Source organism: Bos taurus, chromosome 12 (genome assembly GCF_002263795.3).
Source record: "Bos taurus isolate L1 Dominette 01449 registration number 42190680 breed Hereford chromosome 12, ARS-UCD2.0, whole genome shotgun sequence".
Classification (NCBI taxonomy): domain Eukaryota; kingdom Metazoa; phylum Chordata; class Mammalia; order Artiodactyla; family Bovidae; genus Bos; species Bos taurus.
This window is the reverse complement of record NC_037339.1, coordinates 34,270,431-34,286,826: the sequence shown is the minus strand read 5'-3', so window position 1 is coordinate 34,286,826 and position 16,396 is coordinate 34,270,431. Positions and strand designations below refer to the sequence as shown.

General features: G+C 55.3%; 1 protein-coding gene across 6 annotated transcripts in view; it reads right to left on the bottom strand.

Annotated features, from left to right (window-relative positions):
• The window catches only part of SPATA13 (spermatogenesis associated 13), a 290,432-nt gene that overhangs the window by 4,696 nt on the left and 269,340 nt on the right, over nt 1-16,396 (bottom strand). For 5 of the 6 annotated variants that reach the window (XM_059892241.1, XM_059892242.1, XM_010810812.4 and 2 more), the window contains 8 exons: nt 11,216-11,352; nt 10,353-10,532; nt 9,884-10,069; nt 7,732-7,911; nt 6,795-7,027; nt 3,922-4,051; nt 2,055-2,427; nt 324-398 (listed from right to left, as the gene is read on the bottom strand). In XM_059892241.1, the coding sequence (XP_059748224.1) occupies nt 324-398; nt 2,055-2,427; nt 3,922-4,051; nt 6,795-7,027; nt 7,732-7,911; nt 9,884-10,069; nt 10,353-10,532; nt 11,216-11,352 (1,494 nt within the window). Of the gene's footprint in view, nt 1-323; nt 399-2,054; nt 2,428-3,921; nt 4,052-6,794; nt 7,028-7,731; nt 7,912-9,883; nt 10,070-10,352; nt 10,533-11,215; nt 11,353-11,659; nt 11,875-16,396 lie in introns of those variants that run through there. The other variant, XM_059892243.1, reaches the window with a different exon arrangement.

Genomic DNA, 16,396 nt, shown 5'->3' with positions numbered 1-16,396 from the left:
AGCTGGCTTCCCTGTGGAGAATCCCTCTCTTGCCACCCATGCCCCTGCAGGCTCAGGGGGCAGAGCTGGGGGCCTACAAGCCCCCCGCCCCAAGTTAAACCATCTTACAGACGCCTCTGCACATGGAAGCACGCACTGAAGTCTGTTCAAAACCAAACGCGGGTGGTTTTAAACCGTTCATTGCTTTCATCTGTCATTCTTTTTAACTCACACTTGTCTCCTCCACTCAGAGTGGGTCACACGTCACAACCTCGGGCATTTCTCCCCATTTTAATTCCAACGCTGACACACACTGAGGAGATGAAACCGTCTGCGAAACTCACCTTTTGACTTTCCGTGTGCTGCCTTTTGAGCGTTTAACATGGCGAGTTTCTTCTGATTTTCTGAAATTTCCATTCCTGGATTTAGACACAAATGTGGTGTATATTCAAAACTCATGAAGACACTTCAGGATAAAACTTGCACCAAACCCACGTTAACCCTGAGGTCCTCTCTACAACCAAAGCAGAGAGCCTCAACTGTTAAGGAGGCAGAAGGGGCCGAAGAGGGCAGACAAGGAGGAGGGCTATCATCTGGACGGGCACACCACCATTTCCCACACCGGAACCCCATGCAGACCAACCACTTGTATAAACCCAGATGGACAGACACACAGGGCCTCCCTCACTGTCCCCCCACAAGGAGGGTGCTGGGGGAGGCCAAGCCACAGGCCTTGTGAAAGCTTGGCTTCACCCCAAGCAGAGGTGACACCTGAGCCAGGGGTGCTGGCTCCTGCACCCCTACTGCAGACCACGTGGACAAGGGCCAAGGGCAAGGCTGAGCGGGGCCGGGTGGCCGTGTTTTTCTGGGCAGGCCCTCCACCCTGAAGCCAGAGACCTGGGCTCTGCCTGTGCAGCTGGCTGGCCTGGACCCACTGCCAGGACCCCCTCTACCTTGTGGAAAGGTAGAATGTCCTGGGCCTTGGCCCCTCAACACACCTGACCCCTGTCCTGACAGGCCCTAGGGTCCCCTCCAGGCTCCAGGCCCCAGACCTGCCCGGCCCTCCACCTCCTTCCCGCTCTCCACGCCTGCCTGGTTCATGATGCCAGGATGCGTCCAAGTAGGAGACACTGAACATACACGACAGGCTAGGCAAGGCCGGGGTGCCTATATCACCCCACACGTGCCCGGGCCACAGGCCTGCCGGCCCCTGGAGGACACATTCACTCCTCCCCCTCATCTGCTCGTCCACCTATCCCTGTCGCCCAAGCCCCAGCTACAGGGAAGCATGGCTGTGCCAAGAGGGGTACAGTCAGGCCCGACTGGGGCAAAGCTGAGAAGCAGTCACTGCTCTGCCTGACTGGTGAGACCTGGGAGGCCTCCCATGGGTGAGAGTCTCCGTGGTGGACTTGTGTGAGTCAGGGGAGGCTGCTGAAGCCCCTCCTGGTTTCCAGGCAAGCTCCCCTCATAGCAGGGCCAACCTCAGCCCCTGAGGTCTGGGGCCCGTGGGCTGCAGACGCCACCCTACACCCCACCGTCTCCGGGGCCCAGGCCTTGTCTCCATATGGCCGTCTGTGCTCAGACCCCTGCCATGCCTGGGGGTAGCTCTGGGCTGGGCTTGGAGACCTGGGTGTAGGGGGCTGGGGTGTCGTAAATACCAGGCCTGGCAGCTCCAGCCTAGGGGAGTGGGAGCTGAAAGACAGGAGGGGGCTGGGCAGGAAGCAAGGCTGCCCTAGCGGCCCTGAGCTCTGGGGCGGGGAGGGGGCTGCTGGGCCGGGACAGACAGGGAAGTGAGGTGGATGCACCGTGTGTGATGTGCAGAGCAGAGCTGGAGAGCAGACGTCAGGCTCCCTGTGGTGGGGGGGGAGGCGGCGGTGTGTGTTAAAAACTCCACCAGCCGTGCTCTAAGCTAAGAGTGGGCGGGGCCCTGGGCCTCAGTTTCCTCATCTGTGAAACAAACACTGGACCCACAGCACCTTGCCCGGTCGGTCCCGTCAGTAGGTTCGGGAACAGGAGGACCTGCGGATGGCTCCCCGGCCTCCTCCCCGTGGGGGTGAGTGGGGCCCCAGGCTCACCCAGCGCCCGGTCCTCCTGCACCCGCCGGCGCTCGTCCCTGAAGGCCTGCAGCCACCGCGCCTTGTCTTCGGGCTTCCTGGCGCAGAACAGGTGCACCTCGTCGCCCGTGCGGCTGGCCAGCCTGAAGGCGTTCCTGAGGCCTGGCCCGCGGGCGCCGTCGCGGCCGTCTTCCAGGTCGACCAGCTCCACGGCGTCCGTGTCGGCGCGGCCGCGGTAGTAGAGCACGTCCCTGCGCAGCAGGTCCTTCTTGCAGAACACCAGCTGGTGGTCGAACAGGAAGAAGGTGCGCTGCTGGCTCTTGCCCTGCCGCGTGACGCTGGTCAGCTCCCCGGAGTGGATCAGCTCCGAGCTGCGCTCCAGGAGGTCCTGGCCCTGGGGGCAGGGGTGCAAGCACGTCCGAGGTCACCCAAAGGGAGGTCTCCTCCAGGTGCCGGGGGTACAGGGGGACCCTGGCAGGAACCCTCCTCAGGCGGCCAGGTACATGGGGCCCACATGTGGGGCAGGCCCCCAAAGGCCGGTCAGATCTCGCTGACAGCCTCCTCAGGTGGGGAATTTCTTATCTTTTAGACTCCATGAGAAAATGTGAGTGAGCCCGTGTATCACCTAAGGGGTCCCTCTATCAGAGAGACCTGGTGAAAAATGCTGGGTGGAGGGACCCCACCGGGAGCCAAAAGGGCAGCAGGCCTAGACGGACCCTGAGAGCGAGGGGGCCCCCTGCGGCTGGGCGCTTAGGCTGCAGGCAGGGAGCTTCTGAGTCAGGCAGCAGCTCCCTGCATAACCAGCTCAGGGCGCCGGAGACAAAAGGCCAGATGGCACGATGCCAGCAAGAAACTGGTAAGTTTCAGACAACAAATGATCCCCGAGACGTCAGAGTGCAAGGGCAAGAGGAAAAACACACTTCTGTAGTATTTAAGTTGGATCTAACCCAACATAACTTTATGCTATTTGCTATGATACTGGCCTTTAACATTTTATTCTCCCTTGATCCCAGTTATACAGTATTTTTGGAGGCAAAGGATCCTGACTGTGAAATACTAGCCTGCAGGGATTCTGTGCCCCAACTTCCTCACTCACAGAACTGATCAGAGGCAGGACGCCCCCTGCTGGATCTCAGTCGTCTGCACGTCATGGGCTTGTCCTTGGTGATGGTCAGGGGCCCATTCTGCTCCCTCACCTTTCTGTGCCTCAGTTTCCCCGTCTGTTAAATGGGGTAATAATAGTTCCTACTCCCTAGGACTGTTGAGAGGCTTAAATGAGTTCATATATTTAAACGGCTTAGACCAGAGCCAGGCATGTGTGAATCCAATACAAGTACAAGCTCTAGCTGCTGTCACTGTTGTTTTTATAAATAAAAGCGTGCGTGTATGTGTGTGTGTGTGCATATGTGTGTGTGCCCACGCTGGACCACCACTCAGGCTGTGTGTCAGTGCTGCCCTGCACCGCCTCACACAGCCCTCACCAGCCCTGCAGGAAACTCCTCTCCTGCCTGCCCCCCGCCTTACAGATGGAGCATCCCTCTCGCCCAGGTCACAGGGGACACGCACTCCCACTTCCACACAACCTGCTGCTCTGTGGGCACGCTCCAGCCGCCCTCATGGAGCCCACCATCAGGCAGGAGGGAAAAAGGATGTACCCAATAAACTGATTATTGGGTACTCTGAAGACGCTCTTCAGAGTACTTCCCAGTGGAGGTGGAGGGTCAAGCATCTGACTGCTAACTTCAACAGCGTGAATCAAAACATCACACCACGGAAGCCATGGGCAGAGGGAACCTATCACAGGTTGTGAAGTGCGTCATCCCACCAGGGGACCACAGGCAGGGGGTGAAGGGGCGTTCGGTGCTGAGGGCCATGGGCTCCAACTTGCCTCCCAGCCCACGATGGACACCTGCCACCGTGCGATCTTGTCTATGCTTTCCAGCTTGCGTTTCCGCTCATTGATCAGGCAGGCGACATTCTTCATGGCCTCGTATGCTGCCTTTATGTTGTCGTAATCACTGCAAAGTAAGGGGTTACTTTTAACCACGTAACAGGCGACAGGCAAACGAGGACACAAGAAGCAACACGCTCCACCCTTGATTGTATACTGACAGCCTAGACAGGACGGCCTCTAAACAACAGCCATTGTTCCTCCGTGAGTAGGCTACAGTCCGCCTAGGCTAAGGGAGCAGACCAAATGCCAGCAGAGTTTTCTGGAATAAGAATGTCATCAATCGTTTCCCAGAAACCACAGTGAATGAAAGCAAAGGCCACAAGAAATAAGTTTTAGCCACAGTGATGAGGGGTGATTTTCATTAACAAATAAGGGACAGGCCTCTGTTTTGGCTCTGGTCCACACGGAGCTTGTTTTCCCTGTAAAGTTCTGTGATGGTCAGTACTCATTCCAGGAGTGATTGGCTGAGCCTCGTCTTACATGGGAGGACACGAGTGAGTTGTGTAAATGCTGACCGACAGTACCTGTGTCCGAGCACCTTCATTTCTGGTGCTTTCCACACTGCAGTCAACAAAACTGCCACGTCCCCCTGCCCAGCAGCCCCTTAGACCCTGGAGACACCAGGAAAACAGAGGCTCTGGTCTGCACACAGGCTGCAGGAGAGTCTGTCTGGGGCCAGAAAGGTTTACATGCAGGTCTCGTTCTGCATTAACACTTCCAGTTCAGTTCAGTCACTTAGTCCTGTCCGACTCTTTGTGACCCCATGGACTGCAGCATACCAGGCCTCCCTGCCCATCACCAACACTTCGGAGATGTGGAAAGCAGTCGCCTGGCTAAGAGCTAAGTCTTTCCCCCAGCACTTCCCTGTGTCTTCCAGGACAGACACAGCCCCAGGGTCTTGGGTGGACTGGACTGCAGTCCTTCACAACAGGGAAAAAGCCTTGGGAGCAGACTCTGCTGTTTACTAAACACTCCCCACCCCACTGAAGCTCCAATACTTTGGTCACCTGATGCAAAGAGCTGACTCACTGGAAAAGACCCTGATGCTGGGAAAGACTGAAAGCAAAAGGAGAAGGGGGCGGCAGAGAATGAGACGGTTGGATGGCATCACCGACAATGGACAGGAATTTAAGCAAACTCCTGGAAATAGTGGAGGACAGAGGAACCTGGCGCGCTGCAGTTCCTCTGTTCCCAGAGTCAGGCATGACTTAGCAAATGAACAACCACCCCACCCCCATCTCCAGGCAGATCAGACCCCACCGTCTTCAGACAGAAGCAGAGCAGAAAAGAAGAACCAAGTGGCGCACGGGGGTTGCAAACCCCCAGAGAGGGCTCCAGCAATAAGGAAAAGTATGCAAAATTACTGTTTTTCTACAAATTTTTTCTGTACAATTCCAGAAAAGAGGCAGAATGTAATGGTATTTTTAAATATTTTGGTTTGTTTTACTTCAGATGAGGAAATGACCTTTTGTCATATCCTTTTAAAATGACTTTTTTTTTGGTGAAACAAAGTATGCAAATGCTTCATAGTGAAAAATGCCCTTAAAAAGAGAAAAATTAAGTGCTGAAGGGTGATGAGTGCACCCCTGGTATAGCTTTCCCATCTTTCAAGATGTTCTGCTTCTTAAGTTGCATTTTTATTTTTTCTGGTTCCTCATCATGACGTCTTTTTATTCTCTTCAAACAGATTTCTTCAAATTTGTGACTTGCCTGACTTTGGTATTTTTTTTTAATTGAAGTTTTCTGATTTTCCCATCAGAAAAAGAAAAAAAAAATAACAGCTTCTTTTTAATTTTTTTCAACAAACTCCTTTCTCTTAGTCCTTTCATCTTGATTCTTTAAACTAACATCATTGTCTGGGCATGTCGTTAAGCGACCCTGCTCTTCCCTTCTACCTTCCATCTAATTGTGAAAAGCCCCGTTTCCCAGGCCCGTCTCTCTGCAGGAGTCCATCTCTCTGCAGGAGTCCAGCGGCTGAGGACAGAAGAATGACCCGTCCCCTGCACCCTGCAGGGTGGGCACTGCCTGGAGAATCTGACTGTTCTCAGGGCAACAGACAGATGTTAAGCAGAGTTGGTGGTCTGCTACAGCAAATTCCTCCAGGCACTGTCCTCTCCCGGCTCCCTCTTCCCAATGGACCCCTGTCCTTCCAAGGGCGGCAGGTGGAGGGAAGGCCTTGTGCTGTGACACGGATGTCAGGGACAAGGTTTGGTTTTCATAAACACAGAAGTGTTATCCTAAAATACTGCTGGACGACAGCCGCGTCCCCACTGGCCCCCAGCTGTAGGCTGCTGAAAACTCATCAAGGGATAATTGCTGTCAGCAAAGGGCGCCAAGCAGCCAGGCCTATGGGGGAGACCCTCACCCACGTTCCAGAGCTGACCGAAAGGAAGACAGCTGACATCCAATCACAGCAAGATCAGACATGGTTCTGGAAAACGCCAAGCTGCTATTCATAAGCAAAGGATAATTTGGAGGGGGGGGGGGGTGGTCCTTCAGCAGAATTCACAAATAAGCCCCAAAGGGAGGTGGAGAGTTCAGTAACCACAACCAGAAGCCCTGTGCGCAGAGCCAGAGGGACAGGGTGGGTGGGCTGGGGACACAGCAAGCACTGCACTGCACCAGAAGGGGGTGGGGGGGGGCGCCAGCAGGACCTCAGGAAGCCGTGGCCCCTACTCAACACGCCCTGGAAACTGCCTGCTCCTTAAGGGGTCCTGTGTGTCCTCCCCCTCTATAATGGTACTCTGGGACTAGGTAATAACAGTATGACGCAGGCGGCCCTCCACGTCCGGGTTTCTGCCCCCCACCTGTGCTCCGGCGCGGTGTACTTGAGCAGCTCGGCCAGCTGCAGCGGGTACTTGCAGATCTTCTGCACGGGCGTCAGCAGGAAGCCGTCCAGCGCGATGTCGATCATTTGCTGGAGCAACCGGCAGGCCTCGAAGAAGTGCCGGTAGCGGCGCTGCTGCATCAGGCCCGCCAGCTCCACGCAGGCGCCCGGGTGGTTGTTGCAATACTCTGAGTAGATGGCGAAGCCCTCTTGCTGCGGAGGGCGTGGAGCCGTGTCAGCCCGGGAGCTCCCGGCTCCGCAAGCGCTGAAAACACCAGTCCCTCCACCCCCATGCCGGACAGGGGAGCCCGTGGCGCCGACTCCTCCGAGCAGGAAGGGGTGGAGGGGTGGAGGGGGAAGCTGCAGAGGACACAGCATCCCCCCTCCCCAAAACCAGCTCCTTCCACGGACCTCCCAGAGAGTGTGGCAGGGGCATAGTCCTCCCTGGGGGGTGGCGCCCTCCACGTCACCCGGGACAAGGGGGAGGCATTGGTTTCTGCCCTGGCTGCCTCCTGCCCTCTGGTGGGTTTCTCCCGGTGACCAGGGGGACGCAGAGCCCTGCCTCAGGGTCACAGGCCTCCTTCCTGGGCTGAATCTGCTGTCCACGTGCCCACCTCCTCCCCGCTGCCCCCCAACCTGGACTCCCTGGGGGCCCCTCCCAGCCACCTCTAAGTAGTTACTCCACTAACTCCAAACCCCAGAGGAGTGAGAAGATTTTGAAAAAAATATAGACCTGGGGTATTTAGGTCAAGATGAACCATATAAACTAATCAACTTAATTTGCAAGTGACGCCTCCATCCTATGGGAAGTTAATCAAACAAAGAAATAGAAAGGGACCCCTCTTCTTCGCAGGGAAACATTTCTAAATTACTTAACTCAATGTGACGTTATTAATAAGAAGTAAAAGGTGACGTACGTGCTGAAGGAAGCAGGACCCTATTTCACTCAGGTGAGGTTCCTCTTTATTGTACTGCTTCTCAAGGTCTTTCAAGAACTTTCTTTGGAATCTGTAAATGTCTTCAATGTTTCCAAAAATGGTGGCCAGTTGTGCAACCGAGAACATTGCCGTGTGCTTGCGACACTGTCTAATGTAGCCCTACAACACAGGAAAGCAAACTCTTTTTTATGAATCTAGAATTCACAGAAATTATTTCAATCATACTGCTTTGGGGGGCCCAGAGACATGGTCTTAAGAGTGGGCTTTTTAAAAAAATATATATGTACAATTTATTTTTTAGTTTTGGCTGTTCTGGGTCTTTGCTGTACAAGCTTTTCTCTAGTTGTGGCGAGTGGGGGCTACTCTCTAGTCATGGCGTGCAGACTTCTCATTGCAGTGGCTTCTCTTATGGCAGAGCACAGGCTCCAGGTGTGTGGGCTTCAGTAGTTGAGGTGCAGGGGCTAAGTTGCTCTGAAGCACGTGGGATCTTCCCGGCCCAGGGAGTGAACCCATGTCGCCTGCATTGACAGGTGGATTCTTTACCACTGAGCCACCAGGGAAGCCCTAGAGTGAATTTTAACTAGAGAAAATTATATTAACCTCAGGGGGTCCCTGATGGGCTAATTATACTCCCACAGCTAAGATGTGCCCTATATATGTTAAAGACAAAAGGAAAAAGAAAACGTAAGTGTGGTTGGATTTATAATTCAAGAAACCACAGAAAGCTTCCATATTATACTCATGAAACAGGTGGCTTGGTTTCAAACATTAGAGCTCAGAAATTGGTCCTGCCACACTTTCTCTAAACTCCTAAAATGCCCGGGCTCCCATCCTTAACTCCACATCACAGCCAAAAAGGCCTGCCCAGCACGTCGCTGACTGTTCCCTGTCACAGTCCAGGGCCAAGGATGGTTTAGCCGGGGCTCCACCGGCACCCGCTTTTTGGAGAAAAACGACACAAACCTGGATATCTCCAACCTGAGGCTGCACTGATGACAGCACCACTAATTCTCTACACCCTGGATGCACGCGGGTAGGAATGGCATTAGGGGTAGGAATGGCATTAGGATGGAAAGGCCGTGGAACACCTACAGTTGTCCCCAAGTGGGCACCATGTAATTGCACAGACTGAACTGACTACGGCAGAACAGACCACAGGCTGGAGGGTGGCGGATCTGGTTTACATTCCAAACCTGCTTACTCGTGGGCACCTGGGCTTCCTCATCTGCCCTCCGGGCGCATGGACCAGCCGTGAGTGCTGTGAGGTCAGCTTACCCCGGTCGAAGGGCATGGCCGTGCTCAGCAGTCATCAGCAGGGGCTGTTCCCCTAAAATGAGGCTTTGCTCCCTCAAGCGCGGGTTCCCAGGGAACAAGACACAGAAGCCAAAGGCTGGGGGTCCTTATCTGGGGGTGAAGCCAACCCCACAGAGGGGGGCGCACTTGGCCTGCTTCCTGCTGGGCTCTCTCAGCTGACCGCAAAGTGCAGGGTCCGCATTCATGGCCAGGAGGCTCGAGTGACCAGAGTGGGCACAGGACAGTCTAGCGCACCACTGTACAGAATCCACAAAAACGGGAAATACCATGGTGGCGGGGGGCGGGGGGAGACTGTTGCCAACGGGATCCCGAACAACGTAGGAAAGAGTCAGGGTGTCACCAGAGGATACTTGTGTCCCTGTCTGCGTCTGGGTGAGACGGACCCCGCGGGGTTTCAGAGGGGGTCAGGAGGGTCTCAAAGGTGTGCCTCCCAGGACGGTCACTCGCGAGGCTCAGGGTGGCGGCACTGAACCCTGAGGACGGCGAGCCGTCCACACTGCCCGGGGTGCTGGGCGAGGTGGGGGAGGGCGGGGCTCTGGAAACACCTGAGCCAGGAGGTAGGGGCTCCTCCCCAGGTAAGGGGAGGGGCCTCGGGACAGGGGAGGAGCCATGGGTAAGGGGCGGGGGCCGCAGGTCAGGGGCGGGGCCGCGTGGGACAGGGGAGGAAACGCGGGTAAGGGGCGGGGCCGCGGGTAAGGTGAGGAGCCACGAGTAAGGGGAGGGGCCCCGGGGCAGGGGAGGGGCCGCGGGACAGGGGTTGGGCCGCGGGACAGGGACAGGGACAGGGACGCGCTGCACGGGCGTCGCCCAGGCCCACCTCACAGATGTCCCGGAGGTGCTTGATGTACACGCGCTCGGTGTCCATGATCTCCTGGACCACGTTGGCCCGCATCTGCTGCTTGCTCTCGGGGTGCTTGTGGCGGGCCCTACCCGTGTCCTCCTCCTGCTCTTCGCCGGGGCTGCCGCTGGAGCCCTCCGACAGCTCCTCCTGGTTGACGCGCAGCTGCGGCCACAGGCGGAGAACAGTCAGTGGGGGCGGCACCGGGCCTGGGTCCCCTGGTTTCCACTCCCCAGGACGGTCAGGAGGGCGGCAGGGATCCTGAGCCCGCAGGTGCCCAGCCAAGCATCGCAAACGCAGCAGCGACACCAGCTGCCCAGCTGACCCCCGTGGACACTGCTCCACCACCCACCCTGACCGCAGAGAGGTCTGGTTCAATGGGTGATAAGGAAAGAGCGGCCCTGGCACTGCCCCTGACCCGCCCTGTCGCTGGAAACAGGACACTCACCCGAACGAAGCTGGCTGGGAACCATGCCTCCCTGTCTGCGCTGCGGCCCCACCACCAGTCCTTGTGCGAAGCCTCCAGGACCTGGATGACGTCCCCCGCCTTGAAGCCCAGCTCCTGTTCGTCCATGGTCACGTGGTCCCACAGGGCCTCTGCGCAGACCACGCTGCCATCGCCGATCAGCTGAAATGGAGAGGTGGGCGCTCAGCACCGAGCTTGGGGACCCTGAGCCCCCCGGCCCCCAAGGATGATGCTCAAGCACCTGATGTCACAGGACACAACGGGGGAAAGAACCCGGGGGGCACCTTCACGTGCTCTTAAAGGAACCCCTGAGCCCACTCAATCCATAAGTCAGTCACCCAACAAGTGAGACTGTCTGGACTGTTCACCCCCCTAGGGGGTTTCTGAGCCTCCAAATGGGCTCCCAGGGCTAGAGGGGCTGCTGCAAAGACTTCTGTAAAAAAGGGCTAACGATGCAGAGGAGCAGAAAGAAGCTCAGAGAAAGGCATGCTTCACTTCTGCTCTGTCACCCTAGTAGGTCGCTCAGCCTCTTAGTCTCTGAGAGTTTGCCAAAACGTGGGCAGTAACTAATGCTCGCTGCCCACAAGGGCTGTGAGACCTTTATAAAGGTAGGCAGGGCACTGCCTGGACCAAGAAGCCCTCTCCAGGCATCATGACAGTCTGCTGACTGGGAGGGACAGCTTCGGTTGTCTGCAATACTTAATCACATAAATCGCCCTTGAAAATGCCTAACTGGAGTTCTCCGTGTTAGAATACATTCACTAAGAAATAACCAGAGAGACAAGTAGGAGTGGATTCTGGGCCCAGACACACTGGCCACCACCGTGTGGAATGGACCCCAGTACCTCATTGATGGCCAGCTGCTCCCCACCCGGCTGCAGGTATCGGGGGTTGGCCCGACACAGGTCCTCGTAGCTGAAGTCCTCCTCGCTGCCGTTGTCATCCACTAGGGCAGACGGCTCCGCACCTCCATCGGAAGAAACTGAGAGAGAGAGAGCAACGGTGTGGTTTAAAGGATGCAACTAATGGCAAAAATATAAGGATAAAACCTGTGAGCTCTGAGAATGCGCCCTCGTGGGAAAGTTGTCATTTTTTGTCCTACCCAGAGTAAGAAACCATTAGAAAATGTCTACTGAGCTATTATAATCCAAAGATAGCAGCTGACGCGAGGAGGAGCCAGCGCTTCATGTCCCAGTCAGTGGGAAGGGGACACTTCAGAGACCACTGCAGATGGGACGTGCAGGGTTATTCCCTGAGTCAGGATACTGAGCAAACAACATGTGACGTACTTGGAAATTTGTGCTCCAAAGTGGATGCAAAAGATGCAGTGTTTCTAAATAAGCTTGAGGAGGAAAACAAAGTTGAAAATTTATATATATATATTTTTAAGCCCGTTGCCATGTTTCCCTGCAAGGCACAGTGTGTGCTGTTGAATCAGGAGGTGCTGAGGGTATCCTAAGTGGAGCCAAGCAGCTGGGCTTCCTAGTCATCCACACAGCAAAGGCCAGGGCTCACGTGTCACAATTAAGAGTTACCCAGCACCTTCTGAGGATGGGGGCAGCATTCAGGATGGACCACCTGGCCACTCCTATCTCCTTTCACGATGGTGGGCTCCTTGCCAAGGCTCATCTGTCATCAAACATCCCTGTGAGAAGGACAGGGTCTCCTGGGAGAGGGGCCTTGCTCCTGACTGTGGACACATGTAGCTTCACTTGGACACCAGGACCTCGAACAAAGAGGGACTGGAGAGCAAGGAGGGGCCTGGGCAGGGGAGTGATGGGTCCCTGGCACTGCAGACAGAGATCAGGTGTTAAGAGTCTGAATTCAAGCCTGCCCCTCTCCAGGCAGGGAGCCCAACCAGGCACCCCATCTCCTTCTGTTGTAAACAGTAGTCTCTTTCTTTTTGGAGAATTAGATGAGATAATGTGTGTCAAGTCTGTAGCATCCTTGATTCTAGTTGGGACTCGCTAACAGTAGTCACTGAGGAGAGGACATCCATGTTGGTGTGCTGGGACGCACAAGAGCAACTTGGCCACAGCTTGAAGCAGGTAGGGGGTGTGGGCAGACCACCAGTTGTGGGAGGTGGGTTACTGAAACAGAAGGCACCACGGTTCTCCTTCAGACAGACGGCTGGCGGGCGGGGACGGGGTGTGATATTCAAGGACATGCAGGTCCAGATGACGAGGGGGCAACAGAGAGGATAAAGTCTACCCGGTTCAGAAAATCCCAGGTTACTGGGAGAATTAATGGGAAAGGGAGTCAGGGGAGGAGCTGCAGTGGGGGCAGGAGGAGGAAGGCTGGCCAGACGGTGATGCCGGAGGGAGAGCCCTGATGATTCTTTCAAGGACCTACCAGCTGGAATTTCTAGTCACTTCACTCTCAGGGACAGGTCTATTTCTAAACTGAAGAAGCTGTTTTTAAAAATGAGATTTTTGAAAATTATTTGTAACTTTTTAAAAGTGAGACAGTTCCTATTCCTTACTTTGTACCAAGTCTTTGTGACCTAAGTGCATCTTACAGTCCCCAGCCCATCCCTCTGGACAGGCCACATTGCAAGCGCCCTGCAGACACCTGTCTACCCAGGGCCGGGCGCCCCCGCTCTGCACACCAGGCCCCAGCTCTCCTCCGCCCTTCCCTCCAGCCCTGCCGCTCGCTCAGGGCACACCTCCCAGGGTGCCTGCTGTGTGTGTGCATGTGTGTGTGCCGTGCGGCCACCCCTGCCCTGTGCTGTGTCACACTGCTCTGTGGTCTTTCCAGGGGTGTCTCTGGGGTTGGGGAGAGGACCTGGAGGAGGCAGACACACCTGCTCGAGGCACATGCGTCTCATATCAGACACCAGGGAGGCAACACGAGCCTGCAGCCCATCTCTAACGGAGCCCTCGGGGAGCTGCCCGACCACAGCGCGGTGTTCACAGCTGACTAGGGAGGGGGGACCACGCCACCCCAGTCTGTCGGAGCCCCTTGTCCTTCTCCCCTCGTGATCTTAACTGCCTTCAGGATCTTAAAGCCCCTTCTAAGTCGATGGCCCCCTGTGCGCCTGTACTATGGTTCACACATATTTCAGGGAGTGGGGTTTCTCCAGTGTCTGGATGGGAGGGGCAGGGGCAGATTCTGATGCTCTGTCTGCACAGAGCAGGGTTCCTGTCACCCCACACTCCTGCTTTTGTGAGGGTTTCCCTTCTGAGGTCAGAACTTCTTGAGGGAACAGGCGGGGTCTATTCTTGTACCCCAGCACCCAGTGTAACCCCTGGCGTGCAGAAGGCACTCAATAAATGAACGGCAGACTGCTGGTGAGGGAACTCAGGCTCCCAGGAGTTTAACTCCTCTAGGGGCACAAGGGTCGGTGGAGGCGGGGTATACACCCAGGTCTTCCTGCCTACCATCCCCACCACCCTCTCCAGCCACACCCTATGAGGCTCCCAGGCTGACTTCTGAAAACACGGTCCCCTTGTGTGCATGAGAACCCCAGAGCAGCGACCAACTGCCTCCGTGCAGATTCCTCTGCAGGGAACCTCCATTCCCTTCCAGTTAAATGCCCCCCTCCCCCGCAGAGCCCACCCCGCTGGGCAGGCCTCCCCAAGCCCGCCCACTCACCAGTGTCGCCTTCTCACCAAGGCCTGTGTGTCACCTGCAGACCCAGGTTCACACAGGGCCTTTTCTGGAAGTTATTATGTGTCACTCTTTCTTGTCTGGTTTTCAGCGGTGACTTTATTTAGGGCTGTTTTGCATGATGTGGACCTACTACTGACTCTCAAAATGCACTTCCGCAAAATGAGGACAGATTAATACATTCTAATAATGAAAGAGGAACCTTAATTAATTAGCTTCCTTCTTTCCTTCCTTTAGTGGTAAAATACACGTAGAATGGGCCATCCCGGCCATGTGTAAGTGTACACTTCAGCAGTGTTGACTACGTTCCGTGGTTGTGCGACCAACCCCAGAACTTTCTCATCTTGCAAAACTGACACTCTGGCCCCACTGAAGACTGACACCCCCGTTTCCTGGCAACGAGCCTTCCACCTTGTTTCTGGGCTCTGAACACTTTACACTCTTCACTGAGTGGAGTCCCACAGTGATTTTGTAGCGGATTTGTTCCCTTCAGCACAATGTCCTCAAGATTCACCCGTGTAGTTGCCTGTATCCGATTTCCTTCCACTGCACCTGATACCGAGCTTTCTTCATCCATCCAAACGTCCAGGTGCATTTGGGGCGCTCCCACCTCTTGAACATGGCTGTGCGAACACCTCCTCCAGGTCCTGCTCTGGATTCTCCTGGATGTGTGTCCGGAGGTGGGATGACCAGGTCGTGTGGAAATTCTACTTAGCTTTCTGAGGTCCCTGCACGCTGTTCCCCACAGTGGCCATGCTGCTCTATGTCCCACCAGGAGCACTTGGGCTTCCAAGTCTCCAGGTCCTCGCCAGCAGCATCATTTCTTTTGTTGAATAAGTTATTCTCGTTCAGTCGCTCAGTCATGTCCAACCGTCTGCGACCCCACAGACTGCAGCACGCCAGGTTTCCCTGTCTTCACCATCTCCCTGAGTTTGCTCAAACTTGTGTCCATTGAGTCGATGATGCCATCTTAACCATCTCATCCTCTGTCATCCCCTTCTCCTCCTGTCTTCAATTTTTCCCAGCATCAGGGTCTTTCCAGAGAGTCTGCTCTCTGCATCAGGTGACCAAAGCATTGGAGCTTCAGCTTCAGCATCAGTCCTTCCAATGAATGTTCAGGGTTGTTGAATAAGTAGGTGTGCGAAAGCTATGTTTGAAAAGGATCTTGTGAATGGTGAGCAAAGACTGTTGCAAACTGAAACGGAAACCTCGACCCCTAAGACAGAGGAATCTGAGAGGGGACATGCTCGCTCCTCTGTCCACTGCGCCCTCACAGCTGCAGCCACGCCCAGAGGGGACGTCCTTCGGGTCTAAAAGACCTGCACACTCATGATGGCACACACACCTGCAGGGACAACTCTGGGACAGTGCAGCAATTGTGTGCAAACACTCTACACGTGTGTAATGTGAACTACCCGTGCTTGCTTAATCATCATGTCAACGTCCCCTGGAAAGGCACGCATCCTAGGACTCTAGGGGCTGTGCCAGGCGGACCACCTCTCCCCTCACCTGCCCATCCCTCACACAGTCTCATCCTAAGATTCAGACCTGAATTCTTGCCTCCCCCAGGCTCTGCTTGCTTCCTGCATGCACCAATCTGAGGAAACCCCATCCACCCTTTCAGCCCTGGCCCAGCTCAGCTTCAGGAACATCCAGGAGAGACCACTGTGACCCAAGTGGACGTGCCTTCATAGTCAGGACTGCTGCAAACTTGGTAGAGACCATGTGAGCTTATAAACAAACGCCAGCAAAGAGCAGTGTCCACTCCCCTCGGGAGGGTGACAACTTCTGTCTGGACCTAGATTTCATGTCTGTGAGGAACAAAACCTGGCAACGGGCCCTCCAGGCGAGTTTTCAGGACAGGACATGTCAATACCACCACTGATGGAGAACCTTGGACTGTAATACGCACCAAGGACAAGGCCCTCCCACAGGACCCCAAGTCCCCCTCACAGCACACAGGCCCCCAGTCCCTGTCCCAGGGGGAGTTTTTCCCATCTGGCCTAATTTTGCAGATTTAAGGGCTTTTGCTCAGAGTGACAGAATTTCAAAAGCACAAGAGCTTGCTGGGGTCCCAGCCAGGCCCTGGCCCGAGCTTCCCTGAGACTGCCTTTCTCTTACCTGTCACACGGGGTTGGGGAGGGCAGGTGACAGGCGAGAGGAAGGTAACAGCTGACACAGTGGGAGTCATAACTGGGCACCTGCCATGCGGGCCACACAGGTGTGGACACTCAGCATTCCCACTAAAACACAGGTCACTTCAGGAAAATTCCTGCACTTGGAATAATCCATTAAAAATACACATTTAAGGAAACCTGCTGACCCCTCAGGCTTCCTTGGGTTGGAGATACACTGTTCTCATTTCCCATCTTTCCCATCTGAAGAGCAAAACAGCAAACCTGGGCGGGTGGACAGGT